Below are 27,910 nucleotides of genomic sequence, written 5' to 3'. Positions count from 1 at the left end.
GGCGAATGGTAAGGGCTTTGAGGGAAGGCCCGCAGGGACAGCTAACAGAAGAGAATCCTCGATCACCCTCACCCCTACACACTCCAGTTCCAAAAAGCACTGTAAGCTGAATGTTTACTGAAAAGCAGGCCTTCGGCTCTATCTTTTAGAAAGAGCCCTCAGGGATCATCTTAGCTTTCCCACGAGGAGAAATCCTTTTTCTTCAAGTTTAGTATTCAAGGACATAAACATTTGGTTTGAGCAAGTAAATAAGTACTGGGAACAGCGGGTTGTTTAGTTCTCTTGGCATATTTTATAAACAAGGGAGCAAGCTAAAAAGCAAATAATGCCCTCATTAGGAAAACTAGTCCAGATTCGCGGACTGGCAGAGTCATCTGTGCAGGTTCATGCAGATGGCCAAGGCCACCGTGGAACTCTGTGAGGTGAGGTTGAACATACTGTGGTGTGTTAGAGAGAAAAGAGGAGGAGGGAGGGGAGGGGAGGGGGAGGGGAAAGGAGGTGTAGGAGAAGAGAGAGCGAAATGATCATTGGCTATAAAAACTATTTAGATGCTGCAGAAAACTTTGGCAAATAGCCCAGGGAACTGCTGAGGCCCCTGTAATCAGTTTGAAGTTAAAGACCATAGGAAAAAATAGGAAACAACTTGCAACAGAGCATGAATTTACATAACCCATAGGCCTTCTCAGGATGGTCCATAAAAGCTGCCTGCAGGCAGGGTCTGGCTCCTTAGGGCAGGAATCACTATGTATTATGTCAACCAATTAGTGAACTGAATTACACTCAATCCACATTCTCTAGAGATAGAAAAGCTGTTTGAGACCACCCCCCCCAAAAAAAAGGGCAATTATTAGTCCAGAGGTCACTCCTGAAAAGCTACAGAGTTGCACACCAAGGAGCTCCAAATAGCCTTTTTGAAGAAAAGCTCAAGGCCTCCTTTTTTCTGGCTATCAGACATCAATGCCCCGTACCTGCCTCCTTAAGCACTGGCATAGCACGTGACTTCTCATGCTGCTTACAAAGCACTGGCATAGCACGTGACTTCTCATGCTGCTTACAAAGTCATAACGCCAGGTGAATTCAGACCGTGAGGTAGAAACCACCACCACCAAAGCAGGACCATAGACCTCCCCGCGGTCCACTGTCCCCCGGCCCTGCCCAGCAGAGCGGCTGCCTACAACTATAGCCAATAAGGTGATGACCCAGGAGAGGAGTGCACACAGAAATAAAAACCAAATGCAAGGTTCATGCTGCTAAGAACTAACTAAACTCTTCTAGACCAATCTCATAATGGTTCGATTAATTTACCTCAGGGGGTTTCAGAAATGATGCTATTTCCTACAAGATATAAAATGTACCTCAGGGATTCCATAATGTCACCTTTTTAGAGTTTTAAAGATGTATATTTAAATATGCACCTATATTTTAATAAAGGGGTACATTTTTCACATCTCTAAAATTGAAAACCTTTTTGCTCTTCCACCTCTTTACGCTAGCGATAAATATGAATATTTTGCTAATGTGACAACCAGTTTCAACCAAGACAAGACTATTATCATTGGTAGCTTTAGCAACTAGAGCTGACGGACCCTGAATTCTAGTTTCTACAACCAGCTATGCTGTATCCTACTTTTGAGTACTGTTAAATTAGATTTACTTTTCCATATTACATAACCATATTTTACTTAACACTTCATCTTTTATCAACAAATATGAATGTTTCTGCAAAACTATTCGGTAACTTTTTAAAAAGTTTAGTTGATATCCACTTTCTTTGATAAATAGTTGTAACATGACTCATTCAGCCAGCAAGCATTTGTGGGGTTCATGCTATGTGCTGTGTATTGGGGTGTGTGGTAGTTAAGACAGCTCCAAGAGGCTCGCTGGCCAGTGAAGCAAACAGGCAGTACACAAGCAAACCAATGTGGTAGTTTCACGGCATGACAAGTGCTCTGGAGGAAATCAAGGTGGCGATACCATGTGAGTTACTGGGTGGTGGGGCAGGGGAAAGGCCACTTCAAATGGAGTTGCCAGGGAAGACCTACAAGGAAGAGATACTTATGTTGACTCTGAAGACCTGGGGAAACAGCATTCTGGCCAGAGGAACTAGCAACCACAAAGTCCTCAGGTTTGGCTTGCTACAGGGAGAGAGAGGAGGCAAGAGTGGCTGGAGCTTGGTGAGACCATAATCATGTCATTCACTTGGTTGCACTGGTAGACTTAGCTCCTTCTCAGGTGTACCTGTGTCATAAACTGCACAGCATTCATACGGTCCTACATCAGTATTCACCCAAGTCACTCTAGAACAAGCTACCAGGAACAGAAATCCTTTTGGACAGGGCAATTTTACAGATTCACTGACTTTTGCGACTCTAGCAAATGCCTATCCTACATCACAGCTGAGTGACAGCCCTGAGCTGTTCCTTATCTTGCTGTCTTCCTTACCATGCAGGTGTGTGAAGCTATGGTCTCAGGAAGCCCTTTCAAGTCCTGAAATTACAGGTGTGGTTTGGGGAAAATGGTTTGCTCCCTTCTCTTTACCATTTTCAAGGTCAAAGTCCTTTTTTAATTTAAAAATAATCTCATATTTATGAGATACTGCATAGTCATTTTTAACTACTGAGCGGAATGACCTGTAAGATCCAGCATTTGTAATATAGATGTAGGTATACGGCCATGTGAACAGTGGTTATTGCTGTGCAGTGGTTTATGAATAATATTTACCCACTTTACTTTTGGGGCTTATCTCTATTTCTTAATCCTTCTGCAGTAAACACGTATAATTAAAGACTCCTACGTGACAAAAAGAGAAAAATACGAAAGCTACCTGACAGGCATCTGAATTAAAAACAAACTCAATGCAAAAATATTATGCATCTCTATCATATTCTGAAGTCCTCTGATATTTTTTTCCTTCTTCCAAACTGAACAACTGTAACAACAAAATAACAACCAAGCTTTTTGAACAACACTCAGGAAAACTGTTACTTAGGATCCCGGACACAAAATAAACGTTTGTATGTGTGTGGTGCTTTCCACTTGCAAAGCCCTTCACACACTCATCGTTTACTTATTTTTAAACATTTTGCTTACTGCTACTCCCCAGTCAACACGGGGCAAGGTGGAATGGACAGACAATGGGAACAGATATCAGAAGACCTGGGTTCTGAGTCCCAGTCTTGCCACCCGAGGTACGGAAATTTGGGGATACAGTTGAGTCTCAGTAACCTTCTCTGTAAAGTGGAATAAAAATGATACTACTGGGGCTTCCCTGGTGGCGCAGTGGTTGAGAGTCCGCCTGCCGATGCAGGGGACATGGGTTCGAGCCCTGGTCTGGGAAGATCCCACATGTCGCGGAGCAACTAGGCCCGTGAGCCACAACTACTGAGCCTGTGCGTCTGGAGCCTGTGCTCCGCAACGAGAGGCCACGATAGTGAGAGGCCCGCGCGCCGCGATGAAGAGTGGCCCCCGCTTGCCACAACTGGAGAGAGCTCTCGCATAGAAATGAAGACCCAACACAGCCAAAAATATAAATAAATGAATGAATGAATGAATGATACTACTAACCTCACAGGATGGTGTGAGCATTGACAATTATATGAAATTTCCCAAACCCTTAACCAGGAGCTGAGCAGGCATCCATTCATTTGTTTATTGCAGGGCATGTATCATCACCCTTATTTTACAGAGCAGGAAACAGAGCTGCAGAGTTTGGGTGACTTGCCCAAGGTTACCTACCAGTTGATACAAGGTGGAATCAGCCTTTAACTCTGAGCCCAACTGTCCTGCAAGCCTCAGGGCTTCTGTGCACCAACTGAGATTATGAGTTCAGGAGCGCCAAATTACACATACCACACTACCGTTAAGCTCACAGGTAAGAGTTTTCAGAATGCACAAAAGTATTGCACAGGACAAATAACTGGCGTCTTTATTTAAAGGACAACAATGTTGCCTCTCAGATTTTTCACCACCACTGAAAAGATAGTTTTTTTTTTTTTCCATAGGGCCCCATGGGCAGTAGTAGACAGGCCCCATTTCCCTCTGGTCCTCAGAGGTGCCTGTCTTAGAGGGGGCAGAGAGATGAGGGTACACAGAGAACAAGCAGCCCTAGCCTCTTTACCTACAAATGCTGCCATTTTGTTTTCCAGAAATCTGAGGCTTAAACCAATTCTTGGAAAGAGGCAGGGTAAAACGCATCGCTTCTGCAAAAAAGTTCTTGGTCAAGTTCTGCTGATCCTTTCCTCCGCAAATCAAACCAAGGATAGTTTTCCAAGGTGAAGAGGGGTCAACATAGGTAGGAAACCATTCCGCTCAGGGGTCCATACCCCCAAGCCAATAACATTCCAATCCATGGTAGACACCAGACGGTCCCCATGATGTTCTGCTGGATTGTTCCTCAGCACGGCCTTTCACACAGAGCTTAATAAACATCTGTGGCATTCAGGCAAAAAGCTTTTGGCAAAAGCTTATTGTGATTCACATAAAGATGTTCTGAAGGACCAACCAAAGTGTTTTTCACAATAAATTCCAAGTCCTTTCAGGGAGGCACTGTCCGCTGCCCACTCACCTCGGTGCACACTCAGTGTGTCGGATGAATAAATGAATGAACAGCCTCAATGCAGAGCCTTGGGAACAGGCAGTCATCTGTATAAGATATTAATTCTCCCCAAAGCCTCAAAAGTCAATCAGTCAAAACAAATGACCCTTTCAGCCTGAAAAGTACCCACTCAGAGTCCAATTAGGAAAATGGGGTCTGTGTATATGCAAGTGGGGCATTTGCATTTGATTAATCCCATGAATTATCTAACAGCCTCTAGACAGATTCCCCCCCCCCCCTTTAGTTGCTTCAGGTCCTTCTTTCAATCTTGTGATTAGTTATTGTGAGCATGAAAAAGTGCACATCTCTAAAAGGGTGTAACTGTAAAATTATTAGCACCAGCTCATTTTCTAAACTGAAAAAAATGAAGATTCAGTAATTTGGGCAATTGGCTGAGAACTCCTGGGCTGTGAGTTTTAGTCACTCTTCCACCCATCTCTTTTATTCATGACTAGCCAACTGCTGCTTAAGCTTCTGGGCTGTTTTTCTCCTGGTGGGATTGTGCCCTTGGGCGTTGCCATGGGAAAATGCTAGAATCATATAGCCCAAAGAGAATCTGTCTTCATGAAGTGAGCCCAGTGCGATGAAGACAGCAAAAACAAGAGCAGGACAGACACACTGCGACGCCTCCCCAGGGACTGTGAGGGGGGAGGAGGAGGGCCAAGCACAGTGGCAGTATAGCGGCTCTGAGCATGTGCCTGCTACTAGCCCCCGCACCAGCTGTTTGCGGTACCATCTGTTCCCACCCGGGCTGCTTCCTCTGAACGGCGTTCCCCGAAGCCGCCAGCTCGCCCTGTCGGACACGATCAGGTCAGCCCAGCACTCTGCCCACACTGGACCCGCTGCCTGCCACAGCTCCCCCGACCCGGTATTTCTCACAGGGCAACCAGCTCCCAACATGACACTGCATCCGTCAGGAGGCCCATTCTTCACTGGTCACTTGCTGCTGTGGCAAATCAGGGCTGGGGTCAACCCCACCTATGACAGGCTGAGTGAAGTCCAGCCTGCAGACCCCAGGATGTTGCTGGCTTCCAGTAGAATGTGGCAGCATAGAGCTCGGCTCTATCCCTAACTGCATACTTGCCCAGCTGTGAACTGTCCCAGGTCCTACCGTGATTTCACCCATTTGCTCAAGTGCTACGGGCAAGCAGATGCACACCCCAGTCCTGTCCTTCAGCAGGAGCTGAGCAAGCCCAGGAGGGTCTGACACAGAGCGGCATGCTTGCTCAGAGGCAATGCTGGACCAGGAAGCAGAACCCAGGGACCAAAGACAGCATGTTGTTATCAAGTTCTAAGTTCTTAGTGAAGGCCTCCTAATGCCTTCATAAGGACACAAAGCAACTGAACAACAACAAAACCAAATGCTTGCAAGGCTATGGGCTCTCTATCTAGTAGTCAGGCTGTTGCATGACATTAACCCCGGTTCCCTCCTCCCAGCTTCTGTGGGGCGTATATCACCTCTCTGCTCTGAACAGTCTTCTTGCCATGATCCAGCCTGGGCCTCTTTTCACTGGCCTCCCACTTCAGTGACCTGGGGAGTGGGGAGACAATGTGAGTCCCCACCTTCGCATACAGGCTCCCTGGCCCCTGCAGAACTCCATGCTGGCCCGATTTATCTCCCGCGCCGAACCTTCCCTCTGCATCTGTGTGGGGAGATGCATGTCACTGGTCACTTGGGGCCACTTTCATGATTGTGTGGCCATCAGGATTAGCTGGATTAGGGGCTGATGCATAAGGACCCCCTGGTGCTGTGAGGAAGTTTCATCACTAGGTCAGCATGGTGTGAACTATGTTCTGTCACCACCACCACTCCTAGAGTCACCAACCGAAGAAAAGTGGGGGTGGGGGGAGAAAAAATGCTTCCAGAGCAAAAATGCATGAACTCCTCATAGCAATAAATTCCCCCATCATGCATTTCAAAGGACACAAACGATTGAAGACTGTCTCCCTTTTAAGCAAGAAACCTACAGGATTCTTTTCTTCCCCATAAAGAATTTCATGGGTCTGAGAGTGGTGGTAGGTGGAATGGTAAGCATAGCTGCCATAAGACACAAGGGAACTTTTTTCTAGCCCTTTGCTAAAACCAGTCAAGCAGTTTGGGAAGAGAGTCAAACTGTTGGAACCTTATTATGTTCTAGGCGAACTAACACCTCCACAATGGTCAATTCTCATTCTTCTAAAGATGCTTGCCTAGCTCACCTAAGTGGGATAACCCTGTTTAATTAGAAGGAAAACAATATGGACAGGAGTAGTGGAGGGAATGGGAGGGGGCTAGTGGGAACAAGAGGATGGGGAGAAAACCAGAGGCACAACTCTTAACTCCTTTTAAAAATTCACTAACTGAAAGTTTTCCTCCCAGGAAATCATTTGGCCCATTCACCTACCCAAACCTCCCATCCTGGCCGCCACTCATATGGACCCTGCATGAAGTAAACACAATTTGTAGAGAAAGTAATGGGATTTCTGCAAGTGTGTGTGAGTGTGTGAGTGAGTGTGTGTGTGTGCGTGTGCGTGTGTGTGTGTGTTTTATAGAATAGTCCCTCTTGCACAGAACCGGGCTGTTCCATCAAAGCCGTATCTGTTATATTTCTGTCTTTCTCTTCTGTTTGGCGTATTCACCAACAAGAGAAAAGGAGGTAAGCTTTGGCGGCCCTGACCTGCAGCTGGAACACAATACTTTCGCACAGCCCTGCCGACCCCTGACATAAATTTTACACCGCAGCTGGCATTTACACACTCAGCATTACCATATGTATAGCTGCTCGGTGCTAATTATGCTAATCACCTGTCTAACTCGCTGCTGCGAAAAATGGTTGTATTTAGCAGTCCAGTGCCTACCAATGCAGCTTACTGTGTGGCTGAAATGTACATTCAGACGGCCCTGAATGGCAAGATTTTTCCACGTTGCTGGCTACATTCAGGCCTCAGAAAAATTTATTCAAGTCAACTGGTTTCGGTCCGCAACAAAAAAGTTACGAGAAAAAAGTGAGTGTGTTCTTGCCCTAACATTCTGGATCTGCTTGCAAGCAAAATGATAAATCAATTGGTGTGGGAAACAAAAAGGGAGAGAGATTTCTTTTGGGAGCCATGTGAAACTGTAGCCTATTTAAAAAAAAAAAAAAAAGAAAAAAAAAAGGGTCATCCTATTCCCCAAATCTCTAGAAAGAGCAGTTAATAGATATTTAGCCCTAATCCCAATTCTCTCAAATTGCAAGCTTTGTTTGCAATTAAGCAAGGTATTAAACATGTGCGGTTTTTTTCTGGATCATGTGTGACCAAAATGATGGTATCGTTTTTTAATTTATTACAACACTGTATGAACCTCATGGGGAAAAAAATCAGGTAAGAGGAAAGAAATAATGTCTTAGGTAGTCTGGAAAAATTATTTCGTTACTTTATCTTTTAGAAAGCTTCTACTTAAAAAAGACACTGTGTGATATTTACATCTATTTTGTGAAGTTTTCTGGCTTCTCCACTAGGAGAAGCAAAAGAAATCAAGGGAATAGGGGTGGGGAAGATGGGAGAATTCAAAATAAGAAAAAAAGTGGTTGGGGAGGGAGGGAGAGAGAGTAAAAAAGTCTACATTTTCCTTAACCTCAAAATTCCTGTTGTTATCATCAATGTTTCTTAAAGCAATTTTCTCAGATCATTCTATAGAATGGATTTCTAAAATCAAGATAATATTATTACAGGTTGTTTTAACAATTCCCCAAGTCCAAACTGAAACCCCATTCCCTCCTAACTCACAAAATACTTCCCTATTAATTTTTAAAAACCCTGAATCTAGTCATCGTAAGGACTGCTTAGTATTTGATTATTTGGGTGTACAGATATGTCTAGGCATTCCAATTTCCACAGCACATCAGACACGTTCTACTGGAGGGATGGCCCAAAGTGCTTAGTTACTTTCTCACCTGAAAATGATCATCATTAGATTCTTTATTTAAATTCAGACACTGGAAGCAAACTGGAAGGCCATTCATTTTGCAGGGTAACTTGGGTTACCCTCCCCCCAATGCTACAAAACACCAGAGCAGCTTTGTGATAAATCTCAGGTTCACACACAGAAGGTGTACGGACCCAGCAGGAAGGGGTTGTGAAAGAAGCTGGCCTCTCCTTGCCTTGCTTCACCCAGCTTTCAATTTAACTCACAGCTGATAAAAAGGGTGATGCTCATAGTAACTTGAAGATGCCACTATGAAGACAACAGCTTTCTTCGTATCAGCTCACCCCACCATTCTGTTCTACATTTTATAAACTTATCTGACCCAATGAAGCAACATTATCCAAGCCACATCTTGCTCTCTTTGGCATCACAATTCATGTTGCTTTTCCTTGCCCGTACAAAGTATTAATTCAACTGGGTTTTTGTAGTTTCAAGTCTTGACTCTGCAGCCAAAAAAACAAATGACACGATCACTACTACTGTGCTCAATGCAGAGGGCTTACCCCTCTCATTCCCTCTCAATCTCCTGCTCTTCTTAAACAGAAGATGGACCACCCTGCCTCATGGCACAGAGCAGTGTTTACATTGCAGTACTTGACTGTGTAATACATCTGGCATTTTTGGGCAGGATTCCTGAGCTAGGGGCCAGAAGCCCTTAAGCAATGATTTAAGGGGAAAAAATCATGCATATGTACTTAACAAAGCCCACTTCCAGTTCCTTTTGCTTACTTTCATACATGCTTCATCAATAACTGAACACTATCTTGGTTGATAAATTGGGGACATCTACTGTTTTTATTTTAACTCTAATAAATAAAGCTTGTGCTGCAGTACGGAGACTTGCTTCTCACTAGCCTTGCATTCATAGCCAGTTTGGGGACCCTCAGGCAGTGTGGATTATTTGGGCCAACTCACACCTGGGTTTCTGGATTGGTAATAAGGCCCTGCCTCCACATTATAAACCTCTCCAACAACAAACCTGTCACTCATTAGCAGGTACCTGACTGCCCACCGACAATACAGTTTCCTTAACACATGACAGCTGTTTTTCCAACTATGCTCTAAATCCCCAATACAACAAAATGGTCACAGTCCTGAAGGAACTGAGGACAGGATGCCTATTTCTGTACATACAACTCCCCAAAACCTCCACAATGGTCAAGAAGTTTCTCAATGGCAGCATGCTAATGATTTGAAAGGCTTATTTCTTCTGTCAAACTTAAAAATATATGTAGAAAAACGGAGATATTGCAGTGTAAAGGAAACAACAATCCTAAATCCAGTTTAAGAGGGGAAAAAAAAAAAATCTAAGAAGTATTACCATAAAGCACCTAAATTCAGAATTTGGAAGCAAAGAGTAATAAAAGTGTTTATATTTTGGTGACCTTGATGGTATCTCTGTAGTCAAGGGAGGTTTCCACTGAGGAAATCCCAAGGAGCTTCCTTCCTCCTGGACTGCCAGACACACCTTCATGAGCAAAGCTGTCTGCTTTCTGGGATGTCAACTGAGATTTCTCATGTGGATGGACCATCTAATACTGTGGCATCTGCCAAAATTTGGATGTGGAAACCTGTCCTCTTCCATCTCGATCTAAGCTCCATGTTCCCTTTGGTTTTGATGTGGGTTTCACCCAGGGAAAGCCTGAAGGTGGAACACCTGGGCTGGAATGTCATGGTGCACGTTTCACTTACCATCTCAGAAATGCTATGGGGCCCAATTCTTCCACATTTCATATGGCACATTAAGCACAGGGACCGAGACTTGTTTCACAGTCCACATGTCAATGGATTCTAAAGTTACCTCAGAAGCTCATTAAAATGCCATGACTCTTCAATAGGGGAAGCACATCTGCTGATAAGACCCCATCAAAGAATATGGTCTTGAAACAAACCCTCCCCAACCTAAGAACCCCAAAGATGCAATTGGCAGCTCTGCATCTAGAATCTCCTACAGCTGATTTGAAATAATACATTTACTAATTTCTTCTTGTCAGTCTGTGATTAACCAGATTTACTACCATTTCAGATTTCACACTAGTAGCTCCAGAGATCCACTGCGAGGAAATGATTTGGACAGTTTATGAATAGGTGGGGAGAGGAAAGGGTGGGAGACAGAGGGAGAGACTAGAGGGACGGAGATGAGCTAAGGGATATAGGTGAGGAAGGAAGGAGAGTGGAGAAAAGGTTCTGGGAACAGATGAGCAGCAAAGGAGATAACAGTATTATACTAATAGAATCATACAGGTATGGCGATTATTTAGGGATGTCTCACATAGCAGGAATTCCCTCAACTTTTTTTTTTTTTTCAAAATAGTGTCAAAACAGTGCTAAGTTAAAATACTGTATTCCTGCAAAGTGGCTTCTATTAAATCTGTCTCCTTTCAAATAATTTTAAATATTTCCATACTTGCTTTAAAAGCCAAAAAAGAAAATTGTTTTTAATAAAACATCCCCCTCCTCTCAACCAGTTGAATAGACTACTCCTCAAGGGCTAAATCTGGGCAGATTGCTGGCATGGACAAAGTGTGTGTGTGGGGGGAGCCATACAAATGGCCCCTTCCACTGCATAATTGTGACCCCCCAATAAGAGAAGGAGGGCAGACAAGTTACAGCTCAGCCCGAGTGGACAGAGCTGCAGGGGTCACAGGGAGGTCAACTTTGAAGGAGAAATCCCAATGAAATATAAACATGGCATTGTGGAAACCAGACAAATCTCCCATAGCTTGTCCAGCCTGCGTTAATCTCGCCATCAGCTGTGGCGCATAATCCAAACAAACTGATCCGGCGGTTCATACATCTGGAAACTGTCATCTTCTGGAGCCTCCAAGCAGCGTTCCGTGTATCTGAAACACCCCATCACCCAACCTGACTTCTAAACTTGTCGGCAGGCAGCAAAGAGATACGATGATTCACAGGGTCAACGACCCTGGGAAGAAGGCATCTGAGGCTATTTGTTACTTTTAAAGCAATTATTGTCGGGCATTAATTTTTTGATCATTTTTCTCCAGATATGAAAAATATGCCACAATTGCTTCCACCTGTACGTATGTGTCCACTATCAGAATCGAATCAATACCTAACTAAAAAACACATTCTTGATTTTAAAAAGTGCCTAGGCGACCACGGAGCAGAAAGGAGCTTCTGCATTTCATTCTTTTTGTCCCTTGTGAAATGCCCAAAACCCCAAACTGACAGCCCCAGAAGGCAGAAACTGGGTGATAACCTTGGAAAGGGCAGTAAGAGCAGAGCCCATGCACCGCCTGTCTGGCTGACGTGCCTTAGTCCCTCGCTGTCTCTTTGGTTCTGCTGCATAAGAGCACCTGGGGAAAAGTGGTGTGTGACAGGAACATCTGGAGAACTAGACCACCAAAGAGCCAATGTGCTACGTGGGCTTTGGAAAGGAACTGTTATTGCAGTATGAACAAAGTCCACTGGTGTCTTTTATTGCATTTTACAAAGTCACATTCATGCTAAAAACCTTCAGCCTACTGTGTTTGAAATGCACCGAGGTCTATCTGCAAAATTGCCTGAAGGAAAAGGAAAAAAAAGTATTCAAATATAACACTTCTCCTTTCTTCTATGCCTACCCCCACCCACTCTCTCTCAACTTCATGATGTTTTTATTTGCTATGTAATGTAATTCTAAGTATAATCAAAAATTTAAATTATTTGTATGAAAAATGTTAGTTACCTGGGTCAGTAAATACCGGGATGGGGAGGGAGGGTTATCTTGAAAATAAAACTTTTGCATTTATAGCAATGCTTTAGCAGCCACAACTCTGTCATAATAAAAGCCTTCCATCTGCACAGCATGGGACTTCCAATTGAAATCTATTATGTAAACCAGTGGATCTCAATTGGGGCAATTTTGCACCCCCCCCCTCACACACACACATTTGACAATGTCTAGAAACATGTTGTCACAGCTGGGAGAGTGCTACTGGCATCTAGTGGGTAGAATCCAGGGATGCTACTAAACGTCCTACAATGCACAGGACAGCTCCCGTAACAGAGAATTATCCAGCCCAAAATGTCAATAGTGAGAAACCTTGCTCTAAACTGAAAAGGATGGTGAAGCTCAATTATCTCCTCTAACTGCCTGACTTAGAGCCAAGAACAGCCAAGAACACCGAAGGCTTACATTACGTTATGTTAACTACAAACTCTAACTACAAACTCGAGAGCACTTAGAAACATCAAGCAAGCATTTTTTAAAAAAACTTTCCATTTCCCTTAAAAAAACAATCAGTCACAATTTGTGTCCTCTCATACTGGCCTCCAGAGATGTTAATAACCAAACACAAGGCAATATGGATTCATTTCAAGGCTGTTATTTTTTGCAGTAAAGGAGGCTGGGGGCTGGGCAAGCTTTGAGAAAAAAACCAAAAAGCTCAAAAAGATAAATGAACGTTCTGTCACTGGAGAATCATTGCAACAAACTTGTGTCTGAGAGAGGGCTGGAGTGGGGGGTAGGTATTAAGTGAGACAAAACCATAAAAGTGCTAAGCTAAAATGAAAAGCCAACAGAGAAATGGGCAAGGTTAAAAAGAAAGCTTTTCCCTTCTGTGCCCGAAAGGATGAGAAGCACTCTGGTACCAGGGAGGGCGCTGGAGGCCAAATACACCAGTGTAAAACTTGAGGCAGGCAAAGAATGGCTAAAAGGAAGAGTTGGCAGTCCCCTCAGCCAAACACCCTGCACACATCAGAGACCTTCCTGCTACGCATCTGGACCTTCCAAGCCTCAAGGCTTTCCACGTCAAACCTGATGCCCCAACCAAAGGCAAAGCATTGGGAGTTCTCCCAGGGGCCACACCCCTGTCCTCTGTGCCTTTGCCCAGGTTGTTCCTTTGGCCTGGAATGCCCCACCACCCTCACCTTTCCAGCCCTGGTCCTGACTCAGTCACCCTCCCTCAGGGCTGTCCTGGAAGGTGCCCCTGCCATCCTGCCACTTGTCTGTGTGTCCGCTGGGTGGAAGTCCTCTGAATGTATCCAAGTATAGATGTACACAGTTGCCTTTGTGTTTGTGTATATGTATGTCAATTTTTTACCCACAGGAGAAATAACATTTTCCAAACTGTCCCTCAGCATTCTCTCCCCTTAAAATCTCTTATGCTTTCCTTTCTTCTGTTGCTTTTTAACTAAGGAAATATGCAACCTCTATTCATTTGGTTTATTTAGTGTAGCAACCACACGTGTTTATGTCCAGAACATTTACAGTCTCTATTAAGGAAAGACCATCTAACAGACTTCTTTGCTGATAGTGACGAAGAATTTATCTAAGACATTAAAGTACACAATTAACCTAAATTCCACATTGCTTCTCATTCTACTCTACTAAACTCTGAGATAGCAGAGCATTCTTACTCTGAAAAGTAAATGCTGCCACTACTTGCTGTTGACATGAACACTAAGCTCACTATGTCAGGAACAAGACTTCCTCATCATTACCTCTACTTTGAATTTAAATTAAAATTATAAAGTGGTATGGTGGCCTCCCTGGTTGGGTTTACTTGCATTTATGAAACTGTTGCTTCTTCTACAGGGGAAGAATTTAGCATGCAATGAATGAATGAATGAATGAATGAGAAATCAAGGTCAAGGCAACAGGAGACCAGGTTTACTTAAATCACTAGTAGGCAAAGTGGACATGGAGACATAGAGGATCCATAGTTTCTCATTTGTAAAATGGGACAATAATTCACTTACAATTTAAAAACGTTTCATAGATTATCAGGTTATAAAAATAAAGATAATAATAGATAGCTACTTTACTGAGTGGTAAGACATGTAATAATATATAATAAGTGAAAAGGGTAGTTGCTCAACAAGTGATAGTATTGAGTAAATAATACTTGGCCAAAGAACCGGTGTGCCACACTGAAACTGCCAAAACAGAACGGGAAGGAAAATAGCTCAGAGGCCCAAAGTAGGCAAAATGAGTCTTATCTCAGGTGTGTCACTCCCCAACACTCTGTCACTAAGCTAGAGCCCAAGTGAGAAAGCTAATAATAAGCATGTTTCTCCTCCGGGGACTTGACATGAGCTGTGTAATGCAAAAACATAGTTAAATAAGCATGTTTCTCCTCCGGGGACTTGACATGAGTTGTGTAATGCAAAAACATAGTTAATTCTAGAAACATTTATAAAATGTTACATAAATCAGTTACATTAGCTCTCTTTTTTTTCACATGAGTTCTCTTTAAACTTATTAACAATCTACTGAAAAGTCTTGCTCAAAACAACAAGATATAGTCTTTTGTCATCATCATGACACCCAACAAATCTGTTGGCCCAAGTAGCAGAAAGTGAACATTTGGACAGAGCTGGGAGCCGCCTTTGCTCATCACTTGCTCTGTCTTAGAACCTGTGGCAGCTCCCCACAGTCTAGCCAATCACATCATTTCCAAACTGCAGCCCTGCGGTCCAGGGCCCAACCTGTTGCCCAGGGCCCACTGGAGCCACTGCACCCTATCCTCGCCACACTGGGCTTCTCCCACCACCGGCTGTCCACTCAAGTTAGGGCCTTTGCTTGACCCCCTTTCTGAGCTCTCGCCTAGAACTCCCTCCCTCCTCCACACTCTAGGTCGCTCTAATTTGCCTCACCACCTCCATGGAAGCTTTTTCCCTTTTCCATTTAACTTTCATGGCTTACTGCAGTTGTGAGCTCAAATTTAGTTCAAGTCTGACATTCAACTCTAGTAGTTTTAAGTGAATGAATTCGTGCACTTGGAGTGTCTCACATCTTTAGTGTCACAGTGCCTAGACAGTGCTAGGGCCATTACAGATGCTCAGTAAACTTGCTGCTAAGACATCACAGGTGCTTATTAAAACCCTTCTTTATCTGTCAATGACAATGAGGTGCTGAGTTGAGGTAAATTACCCCATGGATTCAATCCAAAGAACACTTGTATTAATTACCAAGCTTCTTAAGGCAAGAATGTTTTCTGTTCTTCATTATTTAGACTATTATTTTGTCACTACTCAACGTCAGACACCACCATATTCTTGCAAAACACTGAAAGCTGAATCTTCACAAACAAGGCAAGATTAACAAAATATTCTCCAAGGTTAGTTCTCCAGCAGCATTTTGAAAGGGATCAATTATGCAGTTATGCATGTAACTCTTAGACTTCCAAATTTTGTCTTAGATAGCTTTCACTAGGAATGCCTCAGATATTCTGGTGTGAAATATCTACATAATTACGGCAATCCTTCCCTCCCAGCTCATTGTAAGAGATTCCCTAAGCAGTGTTTAGGGGTTAAAATGTTTCCAAACAGCAACTCTGTTACTTTCCAAAAAGAATTAAAAAACAACGAACAGAAAATAAAAACAACCGCTCCCAAAACAAAACCCCTGAATCAAGAGTTACAAAAAAAAAAAAATGTAAAATGTTTCTGTCTGGGATGTCGCGGGTGGGAGGTGTGATCTATTTTAAATTTACAACCACTTTAAAAAAGGCTTCAAGAACCCCCAAATTGAGGAATGTGGATAAGACTGGCATAACCCCTAGGAGAGCTCCTGCGGCCCTTCCCTTCAAACCCGCTTTCTTAAAACACATTTATTCTTTCAGCTTCTAAAACGCAGCCTTCCCCCAGCATAATTCCATTTTAAAAGCCCCCACCCGCGAGGAAACATTAATCTACTTTGCAAACAAGCGTTCTAGTCTGTGCTTTACTGCTTTTTTTCCAACTCTTTTCCCCCCACACCCCCCCTTTTTTTGTACCTTGAGACAAATGTTTTTTTCCCCAAGAGTTGAAAGCTGTCCAAAAACAGGACCACACACGCCGCCGCCTCCGCAGGCCCGCGCTCTGCCCGCCCCCCGCCCTCCGCGCGGCGGTCGCGGCCGCCGGGGGCGCGCACACTCCCTCCAGCCGGAGGGGTGGCCTCTCTCTGCCCCCCCCACCCCGCCCTCCTTTCTCTTTGGACGCGGTGGGTGGGGGTGGGGGAGGGAAGGAAACCGAGGAGTACAGCCCGGAGCCGAGAGGCCTTCCTCTGGCCGTGTCTCGGCGCGCGGCGGAAGCGGGCGGCGGTGGCGGCGGGACCTGGGGGCCCCCCGGCCGTGCGGAGTGGTCTGTCCCGCGGAGGGGCCCCCGCGCCCCCGCCGGCCCGCCCTCGCCACTCTCTCTCACAACACCTCGCAAAGCGCAGCGCCCCGAGTAGATTACAGCGCGGCCTTTGTCGGGCGGGCCTGGCTCCCGGCCAGGCGCCCAAACAATAAACAATTCCCCCTGGTGCGGGCAGGGGGTTTTCGCTCTTCACAGAAAGGATCTAGGTGTATGCTGGCAAATATCTTTATCAATTGGAAGGAAGGGCAGGGGGCCCGGGGTGGGGGACGAGAGGGCGCTGCGGCGGGCGCTGGATCTCTTACCTTCCACCCACAGCTCCTCCACGTTGGTCTCGAGATTAGCTGCCTTTAATCCCACAGCGAAGGCCCCAAATATGAGGAGGCCTACAACCAAGAACTTGCCGCAGTTTTTTTGAATGTAACAACCCAGTTTAAATAGGAGTCTCTGAAACTTCGCTCTCAGCCACAGCGGCGCTTTCCGGCCAGTAGCTTTCCCCTGAGGATGAAGCAGAAAGGAGGAGTGAGCGCCGGGGAGTCGCGGCCCGCGCGCCCACGCCAGCTTCCGCGCACCCGCCCGGCATCCCGCGACAGCCGTGAGGGGTGTCCTTCGGGCTGGAACCCAGGTCGGCCCAAGGAAACACGAGCGGCGTGGGGGGGCCTGGTCATAAATCAAAGTCAGGCAGCAGCGTGGCAGCTGCACCTTGGTCACAGCAGGGGCGCCCCCACGCGCGGCCTTCGTAGCATCCCCGAGTGTGACTTGGAGGTCTGGGAGGAGGGGCTGCAAGAACAAGGGGAAGCCGAGGCAAGGAGGAAAGACACCATTCAACACAGGCAATATTCACACCAACCTGGGAAGGGAGGGTCTGCGTAATCCCCGCGATGGAGCCCAATGTTTAAGAACCAGCAAACCATGGCGCCCTTCCCCGCAAGTCCTGTCCCAGCCTTCACCCTTCTCGGGGTGCTCCGGCGAGGACAGAGGCTGGGGGACGAGTGCACTTTGGGAACAATGTTTGGCGGGCTCCCGCATCCTGATCCCCCGCCCGACGTGGTAGTAAATTGGGATCCACGTGGTGAACGTGGGCGCCGGAGCTCACTCGCGACGTATTTCCATAGCGTTGGGAGACGCCGTGTGAGCTGAATTAGGAAGTGGGGCAGCCATCTGCAACTTACGACAATATTTGTGATCGGAAGAGGGCAGCCACATGGATCTTTCCCTCCTCTCCCTTCCCTTCTGGTTAAACGTGAAAAGCAGCAGAATGCACAGGGGAAGAGCCTGGGCCGACGCAAGCGGGGGTCCTGGCTGGGCGCTGGCTGCTCCCGGCAGTGGCGTTTCCCCGGCGCTGGCCGCGGCCCCGGCCGGCCCCTGTCTGGGTGCTCGCCTTCCCCGGATTCCACACATTTCAGCGAACCTCGTAAACACAATGAACCCGGCCGCTCGGCAGACCCGCACCGCGGATTTAAGGTGGCAATTTGTTTACAACTTTCCCTTTCCCCACAGGCTCTGAGAAGTGGCTCAAAAACTGGAAAAGAAGAGGGAAGATACTCTCTTGCGAGGATAATTTTTAAGGGAGCAGAGATTTCATGCTCAACAAAAGCAAAACCTGCTGCCAAAAAAGGAAACCACCTTTATTTCGGCTCCCTCCCCACCCCCGCCTCTCTCCACTCCGCCTCCCCCTCCAAGAGGTTAAGAAATGTGGTAGTATTACAGGGGTTTAGGCTGCAAATAGGGGCAGGGACGCGGGAGTAGGGGATTCAGGGGCAGGGGGCACAGGGCAGTGCCGCGCTGCGGCGGCCCTGGAGGTGGTCCACTGTGGACCGCTTTCCAGTGCTCCGGAAAAGGCACGCCGGGGAGGGCGCGTGCACACACACACACACACACACACACACTCCACCCCCTGCGGACTTCAGACAGCCCTTTCCTCCCAGGACCGGAGGGAGGGTTTGAATTTTTCAATCCCCACTTGTGTGGGGTTTTTTCCTGGAAAGAGGGGTGTGTGTGTGTGTGTGTGTGTGTGTGGTGTGTGTGCTGTGTGTGTGTGTGTGTGTGTGTGTGTGTGTGTGGCGGGGACGATCCCAAAGAGGAAGAGGAGGGAAGAGAGAGTGGGAGGAGAAGAGAGAGTCTGAAATGCACCTTGGAAATCTGCTCCAGAGCGAAGGCGGCGTCGCAGTAGCTGGGCCGGTGCAGATAGTCCCAGTCCGGCGCGGCGTTGCGGCGCAGCCCCCCGGTCCTTCTGCGCCTCCCGCCACCGGCCGGCCGGCCCGGGGCCCCGCTGCAGCTGCCGCCGCGGTCCTGGGGCTCGGCAGCGTTACCAGCCGAGGCCATGTTGCCGCCGCCGCCGCCGCGGGAACCGAGGCTTCCCGGGCGGCCCGGCGCGCTCCTGCCGCCGCTGCGGGCTCCTGGCTCGCCTGGGCGCTCGGCTTGCTAGGACGCTGCTGGCCGCCGGCTGTTCGGGCTGGGGCTCCGGTTGACAGACCTGCTGCTGCTGCTGCTGCTGCTGCTGCCGCCGCTGCTGCTCACACTGCGGGCGCTGCTGCCGCTGCGGCCGTGGCCGCTGCCGGGGAGTCAGACCCTGCGCCTTCCATTGCCACATTGCGCGGGGGTCCCGAGGTCTCTGCGGCTGCCGCTGCCCACATCCAGTTCTCCGGAGAGCGAGAGCCGGCGCGTGGAGCCAGCCTGTCCTTCGGGCGCTCGCGCGGCGCTCCTCGCTGTCCCCAACTCCCCCTACCCGTCCCCCGCCCCGCGCCGCGACCCCTTCACTGCAGAAAGCGCCAGCAAATCCCCGCCGCTCCCGCCGGCCTCGCTGACTCTCTCGGCGTCTCACGGGTCGCCCGAGCGGCCGCGGAAGGTAAGCGCAGAGCCGCCGCCGCGGGGTCCGTGGGCGCCCGGTGAGTCTCAGCGCTGCCGGGCCGGGGCAGCCGCCGCCGCCGCCGCTGCTCCTGCGGCAGCTGCTGCTGGCGGTGGCGGCTCCTGAAGCTGCTGCTCGGACTGCTCGGGCTGCTTGGGCTCTGGCTGCTGGGTTCTCGGTGGCTGCTTGGTCCCGGACTCTGCTTTCTTGTGCTCCTCGCTGACCCGCTGGACCATTCTGCCCCAGTGCAGCGCGCCTCCCTCGCTCCCGGGACCTGGGGACTCCGCTCTGTGTGTGTGCAGCGGGCAGCGGCCGCAGCAGCTCCTTGATTCAATAGATGAGATGGAAGAAGAAAAAAAAGAACTCTCTCCATTTGGAGAAAGAGGAGGAGGAGGGGAGGGGGTGGAGGGGGAGAGAGAGAGCGAAAGAGAAAAAGGCTGGAGCTCCCGCCCCCGGGGCTGTCAGATGGCTTGGGTTTCTGCAACATGATTGGCTCGCGGAGGGCAGAAATTACTCAGCAAACATGACTATTATTAGCTGCTTAGCAACAGCTCACCAAAGTAGAGAGACCACCCAGGTAGGCAACCCCAGTGTGTGCATCCCGGGCTTCGGGGGGAGCCTCCGAGAGCGCCAACCTTCTCGCATGCAATACTTCCATTAAGGAATGCTCCCCCTCCCTTTCTTTCTTATTCTTTTCAACAGTGTCTTCTTTTTGTAAGATGCTTTTTGCGCGCGCACACACACAGACACCCACGAGCATTTGCCTCGCGATAGACACGGGGGAAAATGTAATATTTTTTTAAGCGCTTAAACAATTTCAGAAATTCCTCAAAGAAAACCCTTTCAGAGGCACCTTGGCCTCAAGCTGCAGCAAATACTGGGAGGTCCGGCTTGAATTCCCAGGCCTGCACCAATAATGACAGGGTGGTGGATAGTGCGCCAGTGTGTGCCAGATTTTTTTTTTTCCCTTCGCTCTTTTCTTTTATAACCAAAGAGAAGACTTAGGCTCTTGCAGGGAACAACGCCTCGCATTAAAATAAACAAAATGGAAAGTTAAAGAGGAAAGTAGGGACATTGGGAAAAGCCACCTTTCTTAAAGTTCGCTCCCCCCCCGCCCCGCCCCTTTCCCTCTCAAAACCCCTCGGCAGCACAGTCCTGGTTTGAAGAAGTCAGTGTTTTATAAACGTGGAATCCAGACACCGAAGTAGTCTCGTGGAAGCAGAGGAGTTTTTATTTGAATCTTTAATGCGACATAGGTAAAGGAGAAACAACAGAATCCTTTTAACAACCCAGAGAAACAAATGTTTTCTTTAGAAAGAGAAAAGTTTTCTTATTTTGGATTCATTTGGATCCCCCCTTTTAATTAACCACAAGTCCCTATTTATTTAAAGTCTGTTTTAAACGTTCCCCTCCCAAACTGGTACGCATCCTGTTATATTTAATAGTAGCGTGACATAAAGGAGAATAAAGGCTTTGATGCTGGATTCATTTGAAACAAATTGTGCGCTGATTGCTAGGACTTGTCCGGACACTGCAGCCAGTGTCACCGACACATGCCGGGGATTCGCTTCCCCTGGAGAAGAAAACACGCGACTCTGAGATGGATCCTGGGGCCAGAGACAAACTGTCTACACAGCTCCGACTTTTACGTAAAAAAATTTTTTTGAGAGTATTTTTCTTTTGCAAGTTAAGTTCCTCCCTGAGATGGGGACCAGATCCACAAACCCTAGATTCTGTCTCGTTTTAGTATTTGTTTTTTTCCTTTTTTTCTTTTTTAAAAATTGGGTTGAACTGCAGAGGCACCCTCGGCAGCAAGTAGCCGACTGAAGCCGTGAAATGGGGCAGTGTGGCTTTAAGATGCACACGGTGTGTGTTCATTGAAAAAAAAAGAAAGAAAGGAAAGGAAAGAAAGAAACCCAGATGGAGGGAAAGGGGGAGGAGCGGGGGGGAAAGGCGGAGCCCACGCGACCACGTGACGCAGGACCCGGCCGGCGCGCGCTCTAGGGCACGGAGGCCTATTACGCGCGCGCGTGTCCGCGTGCGCCCGCTTGCGCGCGCGCCGAAGCTCCGGACTCCCCACGCCCGCGCAGCCCTGGTCAAGCAGGTAGGGAAGTCGTTGCGCTCGGCTAGCGCCAGGCGGGCTCCAAGTCTCCAGTGCTGGCTCCTGGGAGCCCAGGCGAGGCGCACTCCCCGCCGGCGCGGACGGACGTGCCGGACGCGCCGTAGTACATTCCTGAAGGCGGTCGGCCCCCTTACGTTACCCAATGCCTGCGCGGCCTCCCCGCGGCCGGCCAATCGTTGAGCGCTCGGGTTAGCTGCCCTCTACCGAAAGGGACTGCAGCCCGGCGCGCCGGCCACCCGGGCGACCCACGCGGCTCCCGCAGGGGGTCTGTCGGCCAGCCCTCCCCGCCGCCTTACTTTCTCTTCGGCGGCTTCCCCCTGCCTCCTTCTTTCAATCTCCCCTTTCCTTTCTCCTTCCTCTTTCACCCCATTTCTCCCCCATCTCTCTCCTCCCTACCAGCCTCGCCACCTTCCCTCTAGCTTTTTCTCCTTCCTGGTTTCACTGGGAGGCCCTGCCCTCTGTATCCCAAACCGGCAAAACGTGTGCAGTACCCTGGGCAGGGTAGGTTGTCCTGCAGAATAAAGAGACAAAGAGAATAGAAGTGTCTGGGGGTGTTCACGAGATCAGGAGGAGGACCGGAGTACCCGGCCAGCGCGGAAATTCAAAACTCAAACTCCGAAGGAGCACGTGATTTTGTGCGCGGCTCTGGGAAGGGCTGCGAAAATGCAGAAGGGAAGACAAGCAGCGTGCATTTCAAATGACAGTAGGTTAATAAATAATATCGCAGGAATATTGGGCTCGACACAGAGCAAGCTTAATCTTTGAGCAATATCTGGTCTTTTTTATGTTTGGTAAATAGTATAAATCAGGAAACGTGATTTATTATTCTAGTTTTTCTCACTGAAAGGTTCTACAGACGTTTCAAGTCAAACCATTTTGTGCTTGCCGCTGGAAATTAATTTTTAAAGATTGGGTGTGGAACCCCTAGAAAGACACGTCAGTCTTTTTATATTTGAGGCGTGCTGTATAGCAAAGGTAACCATGTAGCTATAGGCAGGGTGCTGTGTCTGTACAAAATTCTTTACAACGTTTTATACCAAAATATTAGTTTTTCCACCCAATCTTTTATTTATAGCAATTTCAGTATAGCTACTTAGATTATGGAATTCTAAAATGAAATTATAGGCTGTGTACACATAATGGTTCCCTATTACTCTCCGCACGCAGCTGCATATCCTCTTGTTTTGGCGCTGCTACATGTGCACCATTTCAATGGCAAAGCCTCTTCCACTCGGGCTCATTTCCCTGGGTTTGACTTAATTCCTAAACGTTTTGAACATTGATCTCTGGGGTTTTCAGCTCCCTGAGCTCCCTCACCCGCTGTTTGATAGGTTAACTTTTCAGCATTTCAGACAATGGTCTCGGCCTGTAAATTCTACCCATCGGTTCCAGGACGCAATCCCCAGCCTGGGCTCTAACAAGCGCTATCTTAATCTCCCCACCCCCACCCCCACCCCCACCCGCCGCTTCCCCTGTGGTCTGCTTTTTTCATACACAGAGATGAATTACTTTGAGGATCTAATTGGCCTTGTTTCTGTAACGTTTTAAGAAAGGGAAGAGGAGCCAGTGTAAAAGCCTGCTCGACTTGGGTGGTCCGGGCTGAGCCTGCCCCCAATTTGCCTCATTGCTGATGCATGTGAGTTCGACATTCCCAGTGATAATGTTGTTCCTAATCAATCTGCCCTTATTTACATTTGTAAGCATTGTCGGCTTTAATATGCATGCCCTGTGCAGGGGACCGCTGAGCCACACCGGGTTTGTTAACTTCAACTAGTATTCTCTAGACCTGAGATGAGGCTGACAGGAGGAGCCAGGGCCGTGAAGGTGTCTGCTGGGAAAAGTCCCTTTAATGGTCTTTCTGCAGCATGGCTCCCCCGTGAGAGTTACCCAACAAGTGAGAAGCTTGATGCCTTTTCAACCAGCAGGAGTTGCTGGCCCTCTTTCTTGAGTATCCCATTTTCCCTTTCCAAGTAAAGTCCATCTCAACGCATTGTCATTTTGGTCTCCCCATCATGATCCAAGACTTCATTGGAATTTGTAGTTTCAAAACACATTCCTTAAACTCTTAAAATATGATTCCCTCATATCTTCTCTCTTCTCTGCTCCAATAGTCAAACAGCCGTGGCCACGCCACACACATCTCAGAAATGACATCTGATTATCCAAATGATGACACTGAAATCAAACATCTGCCCTTTGTGTTTGGACATTCCAGTGATAAGCAATTGTGGTAGCTGCATTTGGTGGAGTAATGAAAATCCACGATAGGACTTGACTTTTCACTGGTTTCCCAGATCCAACTAATTGGCTCTTTAAAATGTAATTTAGCTAATATTTGCAGAGTACAAATGAATGAAGGAGTAAATATATCTAGTAATTTGACCCTTGGGCCATGTTATAATTTTGTCTACTGAGTTTAATACTCTTTTCCACAAATGCAAAGTATTGCAAACATTACATTAAGTGCCACAAGTATTCCTGTTGAGAGGCTATGATGGGGAGAGGAATTGGGGATTTGATGTAATATTCTATTTATGGATGGAGAGCCCAGGGTACAGGATATGAGTGATGGCCCAGAGCCTGAGCAGTTCAAAGCAGGTACCTTGGATAAGAGTTGACTCAATTCAAGCCATTTCTTGGCTCCCTAAGAATGCCTTATTATTTTCTCATTGGCAGCTTTTGTATTTGCTTAAAGGTGATGCTAGAAAATGAGTCTAAAAGGGGGAGGGAAAAAAACGATTCAGCAGTCACAGAATGTAACCCCCTTAAGCATGACTCCCCTCCCCTTCTCCCTTCCATCTTCTGTTTCCTCCCCTATCCCCCCTCCCCAGAACTGGAGGAAAGGGAACAGCTCTAGCCAACTTGTCAAAATAATGCTGCTAATTACCCCTGATCTCCTTTAATGGGAAGCTGCTCCCAATTCTACAAAAGAGTAAATGAGGGGTCTACAGCACAAACCCGGGAGCACTGGCATTTTTTGAGCTTACAGTGAGCTTGGTGGGGGGAGGGGATGGTAGAGGGAAGATGTCCTGAGAAGGTCCCAGAAATCTCCGCATTTATTACTCCAGGTTCACATACTAGTTTGAAAAAGGGAATTAGACTTTATGCAGTGCCAAAGCTATTGGTATTCTTTTGCTGGGAATGTCACCAACTGCAGAGAAAATGTTCAGTTTACAATGAACTTGAAAGAGAACAGCATTGACCCTTATATTGATTTCCTCCCTTGTCTGTATATCTTCTTAGCCGCATTACTTTAAGCAATAGAGATGTATTCTGGAAAGACCTAGACTTTGAACATTTTTCCCTGCATCTCTCTCCTCGTCTCTGTCTCCCCATCTAATATATCCATATCAAGCGCAGCGTTTGGCAGAAGGCACACCATTCACTTCCGTGATCTCTGCCATAGGGTCTTACATGAAAAAGAAGCTGAGCAACATGATCCCTTTGACCCACTGCTGGAGCAACAAATTTATTAGAGATATAGGCATGAGAAATGAAAGGGAAGTAAAACAATTCCAGCTTATTGTGTGTCTTTCTTTCATACTGCTAATCCGGTTTACACATCACGCCTACACGTCTCAATAGGGCTTTATACACTGTGGCAGAGGCGGGAGAAAATAAAAGGTGTGTGTGTGTGTGTGTGTGTGTGTGTGTGTGTGTGTGTGTGTGAGAGAGAGAGAGAGAGAGAGAGAGAGAGGATAAAATAGGGAAGACAGATATTTTAATCCATTCAATACGTATTGATTTGCCTCATTAGTTTTTCTGTCTGTAGAAAGTTGAAGATAATTTGTAAAAAAACAGCCTTTTTTTTTTCTTCACAAAATAATTCCAAATGGTGCTAACTCCTATTCCAATAGCTTGTTACATTATGACAAGATTACAACCAGGAATTAGATACACTTCTCAGTGAGTTTGAAATGAAGCTAATACCCCAAATTCAGAATGGGCCCATTGATGTCTACCTTGATTCAACATTTTAATATAAAAAGATCTTGGACTCAAAGGTGTTTTATAGCCTTGTGGAAGGAAGCTGGGTGACAACTGGAACACACACATACTTACAATTGAAAGCCCTTGTTTTACAACATGGGTACACAATGCACCTGAGGCAGTAATTCATCCTGAGGTACCACCCAGAAATGATAAGTGACAGTGATAAAGGGTAACACCAAAAAGCATTGTCTTTCTTTGTGAAGGCAATTAATTGCATGTTGAACTACTAGAGCCAAAAAAAAAAAAAAAAAAATCGAGCACACAGAATGCTGAAAAAGGATTATTGTAGTAGTTCAAGACCTCAGTTATCTAATTATTAAATACTTAAAGCCACCCATGGTGGGTCTTTATGATTTACCTCTGGTTCTTTTATATTTTTTCTCCCTAGGGAGGAAGGAAGAATAGAAAGGGAAGAAGATGGTCTTCTCTCCCATGTCTAGGAAAATAGAGGTCTCTAGGTGTCTTCCATAGACATAAATCCATATGGTTCTTCTTAGGTGATGGAAATTGAGATCTAAAAACTTTTAGGTTATTGCTCACCCACCAAGTAGGGGTAATTTTTAACATGAATTTAAATACCTAGACACATAGTATATGTCACCCCCCAAGGTACAGTCTCTGGAAGTCCTCTGGTCCCAGTGTTGGCACTGGGTCTAAATCGGTTTGGATCAGTCTGGCCCACCTCAGGGCTCCCCTCAGGCCACAGCCCTCTCAGCATTGGGCTAGCCGCCCACCTCTTTAATGGTTGGCAGGCACCAGAATGCCCGATTCCGTGGGTGCAAGGGTCAACACATAGCTCTCCTACCGGTGGCCCCTTCCTGAACTCAGGAAAGCCCCTTTGGCTCTTCTTCCCACCAACTGCGACCAAGAGGAGAATGTTTGCGCTCCAGGTTTTGATAAGGTGCTTCTCTCCTAGCCCTGGGCGTCCCACTCATTCAGCATCCCGGCCCGGGTGCCGAGAGCACCGGGTGTGGGTGCGAGAGCATATGCCCAGCCCCTCGGGCAGACCTCCCCAAGCTCCCGGGAGACGAGAGAACTCGCCCGGGTGCGCGCGCGCTCTCGGCCCGCACCCTCCCCCCGGCGCTGTCACTCTCCGCACCAGCCCTCCATCCCCAGCTCTGCCTCCGCTGGCAGTCAGTAGCCACCACCAGGCTGATGAGCGGAAGCCAAGGTGGCGACCCTTTCAAGCGTGAAAATGGGATCCCAGGCGACCCCCTCCGTGAGAATTCCCCTCGGAGCCGTTCCCCGGCCGGGCCCCCTCCCCGCCCCGCTGGGCCGGCCTCGGGGGGCGGGGGCCCGGAGCGTGCGAGAGAGCGAGCGAGCTGGGAGACGCGGGCCAGCGCCCCCGCGCCCCGCCGGCGCAGCCCACCCAGCCCCGCGGCCCCGGCGCGCCGCCCGCCCGGCCCGCCTGGCCCTCCGGCCGCCGCGCGGGGCGCCTCGGCCCCGCAATCCCGCGTCCCCGGGGCGCACGCCGCGCGAGGGCGAGGTGGCGGCGGCGGCCAAGACGGCTGCACTCACCATAGCCGGCCGTCAAGCCCTGCCCGGAGCGCGGGTGCCGATGGCGCGGACGCTGCGCTTGGATTTCACATCAATTCCTTTTTTCCCCCGTGCCCCCCTTTCCTGGTCCTCCGCTCCTCCGTCTTCTCCCCGTCTTCCCTGGTCTCCCCCTAGCCTTGTCGCCGCGGATCTCTTTGTCTTCCTTGTCGTCGTCTTTTTCTTCGTCTTCGTCTTCTCCTCCTCCTCCTCCGTCTTTACAAAAGGAACGGAAAGTGTAAAAACCCCGGCGCACTGGGCCGCCGGAGGCTTTCGGCGGAGTGCAGCGCGGACTCACAATTACAAGCCTGTTTCTATTAAGCAGTTCCATGGCCCTCGGCGTGGGTGGTCTGCCGCGCCATAGGCAGGACCTGTCAGGGTCACGTGACAGATCCGAAAACTTTACCCCTTTACAATAAACTCAAGGAAAGCAAAGTAAACTCGAGGAACGTGCTATCAGCACAGCCCTCCTGGGTAAACAGGCGCTCCCCTCCCCTCCTTCCTGGGAGGCACCCAGCCGAGCGAGCTCCTGCGAGCCACTGCCGCCCCTCCCCGCCCCCCGCGGCCCTGTCTGCGGGGGGCCGCCGGGCCGTGGGGGGTGTGTGTGTCTCCGCTCGCCACCTCGCCTTCCCCATCTAGTGCTCCCCCACCCTACACACGTTATTTGCTGACATTTAGTCACTTGCCTGAACCCCCGGGTGGGGGGTGCTGGGGGAGCAGGGAAGCTCATTTCAGCATCCCCAGCACTACGGGAAATGTGGGGTGCCCAGAGCGCTGCAGAGAAACACCACCTTCCTGTCCGCAGTTCTC

General features: G+C 48.1%; 1 protein-coding gene across 5 annotated transcripts in view; it reads right to left on the bottom strand.

Moving 5' to 3' along the window:
- PTCH1 (patched 1) overlaps positions 1-27,283 on the bottom strand; it is a 67,930-nt gene extending 40,647 nt beyond the window's left edge. For 3 of the 5 annotated variants that reach the window (XM_067041193.1, XM_067041194.1, XM_067041195.1), the window contains exons 1-2: positions 18,738-18,929; positions 16,910-17,102 (exon numbers count right to left, since the gene is read on the bottom strand). In XM_067041193.1, the coding sequence (XP_066897294.1) occupies positions 16,910-17,102; positions 18,738-18,929 (385 nt within the window). Of the gene's footprint in view, positions 1-16,909; positions 17,103-17,776; positions 17,995-18,737; positions 18,930-27,085 lie in introns of those variants that run through there. The other 2 variants (XM_067041196.1, XM_067041197.1) reach the window with 2 other exon arrangements.
- Positions 27,284-27,910: the final 627 nt, after the last annotated feature.

The sequence above is a fragment of the Kogia breviceps genome, chromosome 8 (assembly GCF_026419965.1).
Source record: "Kogia breviceps isolate mKogBre1 chromosome 8, mKogBre1 haplotype 1, whole genome shotgun sequence".
In the NCBI taxonomy this organism is placed as follows: Eukaryota; Metazoa; Chordata; class Mammalia; order Artiodactyla; family Physeteridae; genus Kogia; species Kogia breviceps.
This window is presented reverse-complemented; position numbering and strand designations above follow the sequence as displayed.